We start from the raw sequence: 12,252 nt of genomic DNA, 5'->3' as shown, positions 1-12,252 counted from the left end.
TCAGACCTTTTTCCTACAGCTGTGCTTAGCGTTACCTCCTGACTGTTAAGTCCTCTGGGTGATCATAAATCACATCATTTGTAATGTGTTCCAGCATCTCCTTCCAACAGACATCAAACTGACAGGCCATAATTCCCATGATTCCTTTCCTTTTTTAAATATTTGGAACACATGAGCCGGAATTGTCCCAAATCACAAAGGACGCTTCAATAAACAAACCAGTGCTCACAGAATGTATATGCCATTTTCTTCAGCACCCTAGGGTAAATAGTATCATGCTTTCCAGAATGTTCAGCCTTAAGTGCTTTAATCCCAGTTAGACTATTCTGCAGTTACTTCTATTGAATTAATTTCAGCAGCAATATTGTTACCATAGCATTATCTTCAATCGTGAAAACCATTGCAAATTATCCATTCAACACTTCAGCCATATCCTGATCCTCTTACTTAATGTGCCGTGCTTCACTCTCTCAGAGGGCCAATGCGGTCTTTAATCATATTCTAGCTTCAAATATAACTGGAAAGGCATTTTCATTGCTGCTGTTCCTGCCCACACTCCATCTTTCTTTTTAATATCTCTAATAGTGGCTTTAGTTATCTTTCTTTGCCGATTTTCTCTTGACAGTTATTCACTTCATGCCAAATGATTTTTTTTTTTAAAGTTGAGTTTCATACAAATGTTCCCATTTAGTTATTTAGGCTTCCATTTACTCTGTACTCAGCTTTGTATCTAACGAACATATAGGTTTTCCTTTCAACAAACGTGCACTTAAACAAACTGTTATTACTCTTCTGGACTTAATGATTTGTATCAAATTTGGCCTCTGATTTGAAAATCAGGTGCCACTAAACCTTTGCATGGTTCCGCCATTCTGGTCAGCAGGGAAGATCATAAACATTGGAGCAGAAGTAAGTCTTCTTCAGAAGTAAGCCCCATTGAGTCTCTCCGCCATTCAATGAGATCATGACTGATCTGATACGACAATCCTCAATTCCACTTTCCTGCCTTATACCCATCACCCTTGATTACCTTACTGATTAAAAATCTATCTCAATCGGAGCCACCCATCACCACACCTTGGGCGGGATTCTCCCCTACCCGACGGAGCGGGGGGTCCCGGCGGGATGGAGTGGCAAGAACCACTCCGGCATCGGGCCGCCCCAAAGGTGCAGAGAAATCCGCACCTTTAGGGGCCAAGCCCTCACCTTTAGGGGCTAGGCCCGCGTCGGAGTGGTTGCCGTCCCGCCGGCTGGCGTGGAAGGCCTTTGGCACCACGCCAGCCGGGGCCGAAGGGACTCCGCCGGGCGACGGAAGTCCGCGCATGCACGGGAACGTCATCGCGGAGGCTATGGCCGACGCGGAGGGGAAAGAGTGCCCCCACGGCACAGGCCCGCCCGCGGATTGGTGGACCCCGATCACGGGCCAGGCCACCTGGTCCCGCCGGTAAGGGAGGTGGTTTAATTCACGCCGGCGGGACCGGCATTACAGCAGCGGGACTTTGGCCTATCGCAGGCCGGAGAATCGCCGGGGGAGGGCCCGCCAACCGGTGCAGCACGATTCCCACCCCCGCCGAATCTCCAGTGCCGGAGAGTTCAGCGGCCAGCTGGGGCGGGATTCACGCCACCCCCCGGCAATTCGCCGACCCTGCGGGGGGGTCGGAGAATCCCGCCCCTAATATCAAAATGGGAGAATTCCACACAAATCCAGTAGATTATTTTCTTTAGCAATCTCCCCAACATATCCACTTGTCGACATATCAGTAAATATTTCTGTTTTTCCTCTTCTGCATTGTTCCTCCCTACTGGATTTATTATTATTTTTCTTTATTTGTTCATGGGATGTGGGCGTCGCAGGCCGAACCAGCATTTGTTGCCCATCTCTGAGGGCATTTAAGAGTCTGAAGTCACATGTAAGCCAGACCAGGTAAGGATGACAGATTTCCTTCCCAAAAGGACATTAGTAAACCAGATGGGATTTTACAACAATTGACAATGGTTTAATGGTTGTCAATAGACTTTTAATTCCAGATCTTTTTTTATTGAATTCAAATTCCACCAACTGCCCTGGTGGGATTCGAACCGATGTCCCCAGTGCATTACTCTGGGTCTCTGGATTACTAGACCACTGCCTCCCCTTGTATAATTAAGAACCCCCATGACAATGTCACTACGTTATTACTGCCTTTATAATCTGCAAATCAAATTCCACATCTTTCTGATCCATTTTAGGTTTAACTTGACTGTTCCAATACACTCCTGCTGGCTTTTCACGTTCTACTCTTATGTACTTGTGCCAAGTGTTAATGACCTCACGGGCGGGATTCTCTGATCCTGAGGCTAAATGTTGACGCCGTCGGAAACATCAGGATCAGCAATTCTGGCCCCAAAGGGGGCCAGCACGGCACTGGAGTGGTTCTCGCCGCTCCTGCTGCTGATCCAGCCGTGGAATGGGCGGCGCGCATGAGCAGTGGGTCCGGCGCGAAGACATGCATGCGCAGTCCCACCAGCGTGACTTCCATGCATGCGCGGTGTCTCCCTAGTCCGCGCCGGCCCCGACCCAACATGGCACAGGAGTAAGGCACCGGCGCGGAAGAAAGGAGGCCGGGAGACAGAGAGGCCAGCCCGCCGATCAGTGGGTCCCGATCGCGGGCCAAGCCACATCGGAGGCACCCCCCCCCTCCCGGGGTCGGACCCACCTTCCCCCCCCGCCCCACAAGCCGCCACCCGAGCCTTCAACGCTGAGTTCCCGCCGGCTGAGAGCAGGTGTGGATGGCGGCGGCGGGACTCGGCGTTTCCACGACGGCCGCTCGGCCCATCCCGGCCCAGAATCGGCGGGCCGGCGTCGGGACGGTGTGGCGCGAATCCCGCCCATCATGTCTGAGTTCATTGGCTCAATCCATGCCTCGATTTAAAACTCTTATTCCTGTTTTCAAGTCTATTCATGGCCTCACCCCTTCCCAACTCTGTAATCTCCAGCCGCACCATCCTTTCCACAGATGCTGCGAAACCTCCATGAGTTTTTCCAGCACTTTCTCATTGACCAAGGTTTTGGCTATATGTCCTAATATTGTCTTATGTGGGTGGGTGTCCAATTTTGCTTTGCAGTGTTCCTGTAAAGTACTTTGGGCAGTTTAGAACATTAAAGCTCTTACAAAATATAGTTTTGTCCTGGATGCCTACAACACTTGGTAACTTTAATCCACTCTCCAACCAGAATTTTACGTTGTTCGGGAGGGTGCGTGCCCGACCGGGAAATGCATGAAATTGCTTGAGATGACCTCAGGCGTGTGTCCCAATGTCACTGTGCAATTGTGAGATATTTTGGTCAATGAGTGCACGCAAGTATCCAAAGCACTCCTGCAACAATCAAGCAGGCAATTTAGCCAATTGAAAGCAATCTTACATGGCCTGTCCATTCTTACGATTGATGGGTCGGCCGATTGGCCAGGCAGTCTTTACGTTTTAGCTACAACTTCAAACCGGTGTTGGATGAAATGTCAGGACTGAAATAAAAAAATTTTAAGTGTCCGGCGACTGAGGTTTGTGTTTGAATGTGCTGCACAGACACTGTTTGCAGAGTTTTCCCATTTATTTTGCACAGGTCTTCAACTCCTCGAGACAGCTCTGCAGTAATTGTCCTCTTGAGGGAGTACATTAGAAGCTCCAACCCACACCCTCCTTTTTGCACAGGGGCTGCCCTCACGGGTCGCGGAGGGACTCGAGAATGCCCCCGCCAATAATGGCATGCCACCAAGAAACACACAGCTGGGGGACCGGAGAATCCAGCCCCATATCCTATCACTTCAGAGCTGGCCTTTACAGCCAGCCATAACTGCAGATGCCTGTAATTCTAGAATTTACATCGAAACAATTTGAGAATCTTTTGTTGCCTCATGTGATTTTGCCTAATTAAATTGTCTTGTTCCCTGTGATTAAAACAAAGTAAGATTTTAATATTGTCATCAGTAGCACTTTGGTTTGAAGTCCTATAGGAACTGCATACGGAATTATTTTTTTGTGTCTCAATCCCGATTAGCTCAATTGCTTTGCAGTTACTGCTTTCCAAATCAATTCTTAACTGGTTTATATGAAAATATCCCTCCTGGAAAAACATACTTCTCTGGCAGATGTCCTCTAGTTCCCCATGAAGACCTTGGTTTTTCTTCCTGCTCAGAGCCTCTGACCAATTATTAAAGTAAATGATCCTGCTATTTCTTTCTGTGTTCACTTATGCAAAAAAAACTAATTTGGAGGTTTCTGGAAAGGGGCAAGGAATTAGAAATGCTCTGTTATTTCCATTCAGAAAAATTTAATTATTAGAAAAATAAATACTTTAATTTTATTTTATCAGGGGTTGGATTCTCCGCCAACAGTAGCAGAGTTCCCAATGCGGCGGACAATCCAGCGTTGCCCAAAAAACGGGATCGGTGACTCACTGGTGTGCCATCAAGGTTCACGCCCCCCCGCCAGCGGGAGGATGCAAATAGGTCAAATTGCATTTGCATCCTATTAACGGGCTGGTAACCAAATTCTCCAAGCCTGAGTGAATCTCCATTCCTCTGGGCCAGGAATCACATGGTCGGGATTTGGAGCAGATATTTTCCAGCGTGGCCCTGGCGCGATGCACCTTGTGGTGGGCCAGGGGGGTAATTCTTTCAGGGAGTTGCCCATCGGAGGTCCCCCCCACAATGCAAATCCTGCCCACCTCACTCCCAGCATAGACCTTCTATAAGAGTGACCCCCCCCTCCCCACCCATAAGAGAGACCTCCACAAAAAAAAACAATAAGAGAGAGCCCATCCAGAGGCCTTCCATAAGAGAAACCCCCACCAGAACACCACACCAACACCCCCCCCCCCAAACCCGGCCATAAAGGTGACTCCTGCCTTAAGCCCCCCATTGCAGAGACACTTGCCTGGAAGCCCCCCATTACAGAGCCCACTGTCTGAAAGCTAGAGAGCAATCCAGACAGAGACAGTGAAAAATAATCACTGCTTTAAAAGTTATCTGTGGAATTCACCTGCTGGCTCAGGCAGAGAAAGCAGCATCTGTAAATTCCTGGAAAGAGACGACCATATCAGCTAGGTTTAAACCCCCTCAAATCTTTGATCTGTAAGGCTTTCATTCACACCAGTGTGAAATAGATTTTACTAGGTTGTGAGTAACATCTTGCACACACCCAGCTGTTTAGATTATTTAATCTTATTTGCCTTCACGCTTGAGTGGATTTCAGGTTGCCTGCTGTAAAACAAACCTCAATGTTTATAAACATCTAGCTATGATTGATAGCTCCTGGACTATATCAAAGGTAGTTAAGTGCTCTGACATCCTCTTTTTCTCTGCAAAAAGCACTTAACTGCCTTTGATGTGGTCCAAGAGCTCAACGCAGCCTTGAGCCTTGATTGTAAAACAAACATGTGCTGAATTCAAGAGTAAATTGAGAGTGTAGAAGAGTTTGGCAAAAGTTATGCCATATCCCACACGGGACTTACGGGGTGGGAATGATTGTCTTCCCCATAGTTCTCGCGAAGTATGAGCTCCCCCACTGAGGGGTGGGGCACTCCATATTGTATAAAAGGTCAGCCAGTAAGGTACTGATCATGAAGAGAACCGGTAGGGATCTACAGGGGAGATGTATATAACATATTTGTAAATAAACCAAAGTTCTTTATTCTCACTTGGTTTGAGCTCCCTGTGTCCTTATTAAAAGTTATATGATCGGAAGATATGTACAATTAAAAGCAGAAAGTATTCATTCAGTTCATGAAAAACTATGATATTAGAACGGTGGTAGAAAATTTAGACCTGTGCACCACAGGGTCAACTGGTGTCCATTGCAATGTCACATACTGCTGCTTTAATGGGAAAATCAGACCAGACGAGTGTCATCAGATTCGAGAGATGTAGATTGAAATTTATATGAAAACCTCCATGAGGAATGTTGACAGTTGCTGTATAAATGACATTATTCTTGTAACTTACAAATCAGCAACTTTTTTTTTAGAAAGATGATTGGCAGAGCAATATCATTTATTTTGTTGTGAGTCTGAAGTACCTTTTCCATTACTTCTAACGAGAAAAAAACCTTGAGTATTTCTTTTGCTTGAGGTATGTTAATTTTGTACTCCTCTTGTTTGTGATTACTGCAGCAGGTTGGGAAATCAGCATATGTATTTATAAGCATTTTAAAGAGCTAGACCAAATCCACTACTAAACTCTTATTTCTCCCATTGGAAATACCTAAGCGTGCGGAGTGTGGTGACTTTTCTTCGTTCTTTTATGCAAAAGATGTTTTATAGTTGATCCATGAAACACTAACTGTCAAAATATGTGATCATTATCCTATTTGTCAGTAGTTTTTATATATTATAAAACACATGGTGGCATTTTAGCCTCGATAGCAGATGCTTGATGTTGACCCAATCCTCCTTTCCCTTTGTGTGCCTAGTTTAAACTGTTCATAAAATATACCGTATATTGAGTTTTAAAAAAAATATTTGGTTGATTCACAGATCAATTGAAAGAAGGTCAAGGAATTCCACCTCCGCCTTCAGCACTGGAGTTCCCTGGTAAGGAAAAAGAATCCAGAGAATCTGAAGAAATGCAGGTGGAGCGAAAGGATAGTTGCGGAAGTCCAGTAATTTTACCTATGCAAACGGACTCCCAGACAACAGATATCTATCCATCAATGTCCCAATCGAACCCAGGGAATGAAATAACAAAAATGACTGAGAAGTTAGTTACTGCTGAGTTAAGTGATGGCTGTAATGAAACAAGGGCTTTGAAAGAGCAGTGCACAGTGATATCTCAGAATAATGATGATATTTCACCTGTTTCTGAATGCCCACTATCTGGAACAGATGCAGCAAACCCATCTGATTCTGAGAGTGACCACTGGATTCAAAATAATGAATTATCTGATGCTCTGGAAAGCAACAAAAATGACATATTCTCAAACACGACTTCCAAAATAAATTCAGATTCTCAGCTGCACAGCCTGTTGACCACAGATCTGACAATATTTGAAGGTTCTACTGAAAGTACTGATGAAAATCATGGAGGAAATATAGCATAATTTGATTTCTAACTTTATATTTTAGTTTACTCCTGTAATTTGAAGATTATTGTCCTTAATTGATAATTATGATAAAGCTCTTAAACTTGATTTGAGACCAAGGAGAAACTTTAATTCTTTTGAAAGCAGATCATCAGCACTTTGTTGGATGTGATATGAATGTTTATGCATCTGAATTATATCAAAGGCAGCCTATTCCCTTTTCTGAGATGGTCAAGTACAATAAATAATTACATTGATCATTACCTATTTAAAAATAAAATAAGGGTAAAGGGTTTTCATCAAAAGCTATTTCTATCTTTTTCCAAGCACACAATATTTTTTAAAAATTGCTATATAACATTTGCTTCCTCATGTTGTATGGTATGACTCGCGGAACGGTTAGTAAGTCTTCAGTGGAATTTGATTCTCATACTATCAGGTTTCAAAATGTTTCTGCCAAAAATAAGAGATCTGCTCTGGTTAATATGCTGCACCAGGAACTCTGAGCTTGTTTCACAATTAATGGAAACAGGAGGGCCTGTAGTTTGAAATTTGAATTGGAATCATTGCAAGGCGGATATACCCTTTAATACACCCGGACAGAACTGTTGTGCATTTCCAATGTTTTCTATTGCTGATTTCTAGTGACTTGCATTTTAAAAATTTTTTTTCGAACTTGTAGCTTTCTCCTTCTAAATTGTTGTGTTGCAAGTGGAACCCTTCCAGATTAAAGTGAAGTATGGTAAAGGAGCAAGACACATGGCTGAAACAGTGACTTCAATAATTAAATAAGATAAAGTCGTTCTTGGAATAGAGAAAGAAAACTGGGTGAGATTCTCCAACCCCCCACTGGGGGGTCTCCGGCCCGGATGGGCTGAAGTCCTGCTGCTAGGATGCCTGTCCCGCCGGTGTGGATTGAACCACCTACCTTACCGGTGGGACAAGGCGGCGCGGGCGGGCTCCGGGGTCCTGGGGGGAGCGCGGGGCGATCTGGCCCCGGGGGGTGCCCCCACGGTGGCCTGGCCCACGATCGGGGCCCACCGATCCGCGGGCGGGCCTGTGCCGTGGGGCACTCTTTTCCTTCCGCCTTCGCCACGGTCTCCACCATGGCGGGGGCGGAAGAGACTCCCTCCACAGCGCATGCGCGGGGATGCCGTGAGCGGCCGCTAACGCTCCCCCGCGTGCGCCGCCCAGAGATGTCATTTCCGCGCCAGCTGGCGGGGCACCAAAGGCCTTTTCCGCCAGCTGGCGGGGCGGAAATTAGTCCGGTGCGGGCCTAGCCCCTCAAGGTTGGGGCTCGGCCCCCCAAGATGTGGAGGATTCCGCACCTTTGGGGCGGCGCGATGCCCATCTGATTGGCGCCGTTTCTGGCGCCGGTCGGTGGACATCGTGCCGATACCGGAGAATTTCGCCCACTGTTTCCACAAGTTTTATATTTATTAACAGTGATGTGTCATCATTATTATTGCATATCGGCAGGCAACGGCCCCGATTCCCAATGCAAGCATAATCTTTTTTATTCATAAGTTTCTTTTTTTTAAAACACATTTTATTCAAACTTTTATCGAAGTAGGTTACAGCAAATAAACACCCCGGGAAACATTCTTCCCAACAATCAACTATACAGTTTGTACAGATTTTCTCCTTTTTCAACCCCCCCTCTCCCGCCCCCCTGCGACAAACAGCTCCTCAAACTGGTCACAAACATCCCCCACCTTTTCTCAAACTCCCCTGCTGAGCCCCTTAACTCATACTTTATCTTCTCTAACCGCAGGAAGTCATACAGGTCATCCAACCAAGCTGCTACCCCCGGTGGCGATGTCGACCGCCACTCCAGCAAAATTCTTTGCCGTGCAATCAGAGAGGCGAGGCCAAGACATCGGCCTTCCTCCTCTCCATGAGCTCCAGCTTCTCTGAAACCCCAAATATCGCCACCAAAGGGTCCGGGTCCACTCCCTCCTCCACTGTCCTGGCTAAGACCGCGAACACTCCCGCCCACAATCTTCCCAATTTTTCACAACCCCAAAACATGTGCGCATGATTCGCTGGCCCCCACCCACACCTCTCACACTCATCTGCTACCCCCTGAAAGAACACACTCATTCTCGCCCGAGTCATATACACCCTGTGCACCACCTTAAACTGTATCAGGCTCATCCTTGCACAAGAGGAGGTCCCATTTACCCTACGCAGTGCCTCGCTCCATACTCCCCAATTGATCTCCATTTCCAACTCCGTTTCCCATTTCTCCTTGATCTTTACCACCCGCTCGCCTCCATGCTCCCTCAGCCACTTGTATATATCCCCAATTCTTCCCTTCCCTTCCACATCCGGAAGCAGCAGTCGCTCCAGCAGAGTGTACCCCGGCAATATAGGGAACCCCTTCCAGACCTTTCGTGCAAAGTCCCTAACCTGTAGATACCTGAACTCACTACCGCTCGGCAGCTTTACCCTCTCCCTTAGCTCCTCCAGACTGGCGAACCCTCCCTCCAAATACAAATCCCTCACCTTGACCAGCCCCACTTCCCTCCACCTCCTATATACACTATCCATCCCCCACCCCCCCGGCTCAAACCCATGATTCTCGCACAGCGGCGTTAGCACTGACATCCCTTCCACCCTAAAATGCCTCCTCAGCTGATTCCATATCTTCACCATGGACTGCACCACTGGGCTCCCTGAATACCTACTCGGAGCCATTGGCAATGCTGCCGTCACCGTAGCATTCAAACTACACCCCTTACAAGATTCCTCCTCCATCCTAACCCACTCTACCCCTTCTCCTTCCCACCACCGCCGCACCCTGTCCACATTCGCCACCCAATAATAATGAAGCAATTTTGACAATGCCAACCTCCCCTGCTGCCTCTGCCTCTGTAGCAGGGTCCTCCCCACCCTCGGCACCTTCCCCGCCCATAGAAAGTCAGAGATGATTGTGTCCACTTTCCGAAAAAAGGCCTTTGGTATAAAGATCGGGAGAGCCTGAAAGATAAACAAGAACCTCGGCAGAATGTTCATTTTCACCACTTGGACCCTCCCCGCCAATGTTAAGTGCAGTGTATCCCACCTCTTAAGATCCTCCCTGGCCTCCTCCACCAGCTTCGTTAATATTCATAAGTTTCTAGCATGAAATTTATACACTACTTTGATATTCAATTTGAAAAAGTAAAGAAGTTGGGAGGAAAAGAAAACGACATTGTCAATATTGCAAACTTTCCATATTTCATTAATAACTCACGCTTGTTGCACCTGGAGGATATATTCATTGTGGCAATATGAATAATGTATTTGTTTTAGTAATTATGTTTATTAATTAGCATTGATTTTTGCCAGTAACAAGAACAATAGATACTGAAATTTTACAACTTGTGTGTTTTACGCTAGAAGCAAGAGTATATTAATAAAATGCACTAATTGTTTATGGGGTTGGGGAGTGGGAGGTTGTGGTCCTTTACCGATCGCTTCAGCATGGAGAACCCACCCACAGAACTATCACATTTCACTTTACGCTTATCACTTTATTTTATGTGGAATTCTGATCTAACAGCTTTCCAAGAATGACCACGGTTCACAATTCGTATATGGTTATAATGGTGATAATGACAAGAGTAAAGGAGAGAATTGTCATGACTCTGTACTATTTTGAGGACAACTGTAGTCAGGTAGAGGCATAGCATTAGCATTTCAAAGATTTTTTTCCATGCTGATGGTTCTGTAATCATAGTTATTTATTTTTTGCTTTGGCAACAACTTTTTCCACTTCACACCTTGTACTTAAATCAAGAGCAGCACCAGACAATATCACAGAATGGAGGAAAATAACAATACCTTTTGATTGAATCGGAGGGGAAATAAATTGTCTAGGTAAATAACCATGCCCTTGTGCCATTTTATGTGTTACTTATAATTTTGCTGGTGATGGAAATTAGGTTGTTCACAATATTTAATATTTTCTTCAGCTTTCTGGGTTACACAGGGAAAAGATTGTGCTATTATCTTACATGGCACTTGATTGAAGTTTTCTTGTAGGCTGCATGCCATCATCGGATCAATGTCAGAAAGGATTCTTTTTTAATGAGCTTGCAAGGATTGAGCTGGTTTCTTTTTAAAATTTCTCGATCTCAAAATGAGGATCATCTCCATGCAGAAAAATACATTTTAATGAGAGATATTGACACCTTGGAGTCCTTGAGTACGTTTAATTCCACATATGCCCAGAACAGCCTGCCATATATTGGCAGTTGCCTCAAGTTCTCGCTATTGTAATAACGTTTTTGAAATACATGATTTTTAATAAAGTTAATTAACCAGTAGTAACAGATTCTTTTGATAAGAAGTGTTTATTCTGATGTCACTTGTGTCATCATCTTTGAGGACAAATGATTAGTCCACTTATGGGCTTATTTCCAGGCGCCTGTAATGCTATTGACTTTCCTTTCACATTTATTGGTTTTAGGTATAGCTGTTCTCAGGTTGTTTATTTACATTTCATATTATTCTTTTTGGATTTGGTAATCAAGTCAAACATTGTTACCGTGTGGGAACAAGATTAAAAGTAAAGAATTTTTAGGCCCAAAGCCTAAAACATTTTTCGGATTTTTCTCCTTAATTTATTTGAGTGTGTTCTGATTATTATCCCAAAATTATTGACTGGATAGAAATTGGTGATAATTACAGTAGTGCCTGGATGGAGTTGAGCCATTATTTTGTACAGTACTAATTATGTTGCTTTAAATTGAAGGATTATAAAGGATTGCACTCTTTCATATATGTTTCCTTCACCTGCAAGCACATTTTGGGTTAAAGGAATTGCATTTTAACCCATTTTGATAGCATTGCTATTACTGAAATTTGAAAAAAGAAATGTGTGAAAATGCAGAAGAGGACATACTTTGTAGAAGTCTTAAATAAATATTTGCAACTGTTTAATCTGCAAGTTTATGTCACATACACATGAATTTTATGTGCCATTGCAAACACTATCTCCCAACCCCATTGCATCTGCCCTATTCCCCCTGCCACTGAGTCTGTCACATTACTGATTTAGCGATCGACTTTCCTCCTGTTTATATCCTTTTCTTTCCCCAGCTTGGTTTGCACTGATGTGGATCTGTATTCTACTTTTATTTATTTTCCCCTTCATGAAATTCACAATTATTTTTCTCTGCTCGAGGTAATGATTTATTAAGAAGTATG

At 44.8% G+C, this 12,252-nt stretch overlaps 1 protein-coding gene across 4 annotated transcripts in view; it reads left to right on the top strand.

Moving 5' to 3' along the window:
- The window catches only part of ccdc149a (coiled-coil domain containing 149a), a 173,729-nt gene extending 161,744 nt beyond the window's left edge, over positions 1–11,985 (top strand). For all 4 annotated transcript variants that reach the window (XM_072496504.1, XM_072496503.1, XM_072496502.1 and 1 more), the window contains one exon: positions 6,512–11,985. In XM_072496504.1, coding sequence (XP_072352605.1) covers positions 6,512–7,074 — 563 coding nt within the window. In that variant the 3' untranslated portion in view covers positions 7,075–11,985. The remainder of the gene's footprint in view (positions 1–6,511) is intronic.
- Positions 11,986–12,252: the final 267 nt, after the last annotated feature.

Source organism: Scyliorhinus torazame, chromosome 3 (genome assembly GCF_047496885.1).
Source record: "Scyliorhinus torazame isolate Kashiwa2021f chromosome 3, sScyTor2.1, whole genome shotgun sequence".
Classification (NCBI taxonomy): domain Eukaryota; kingdom Metazoa; phylum Chordata; class Chondrichthyes; order Carcharhiniformes; family Scyliorhinidae; genus Scyliorhinus; species Scyliorhinus torazame.
Note: the sequence above shows the minus strand (reverse complement) of the source record. Positions and strands in the feature narration are given on the sequence as shown.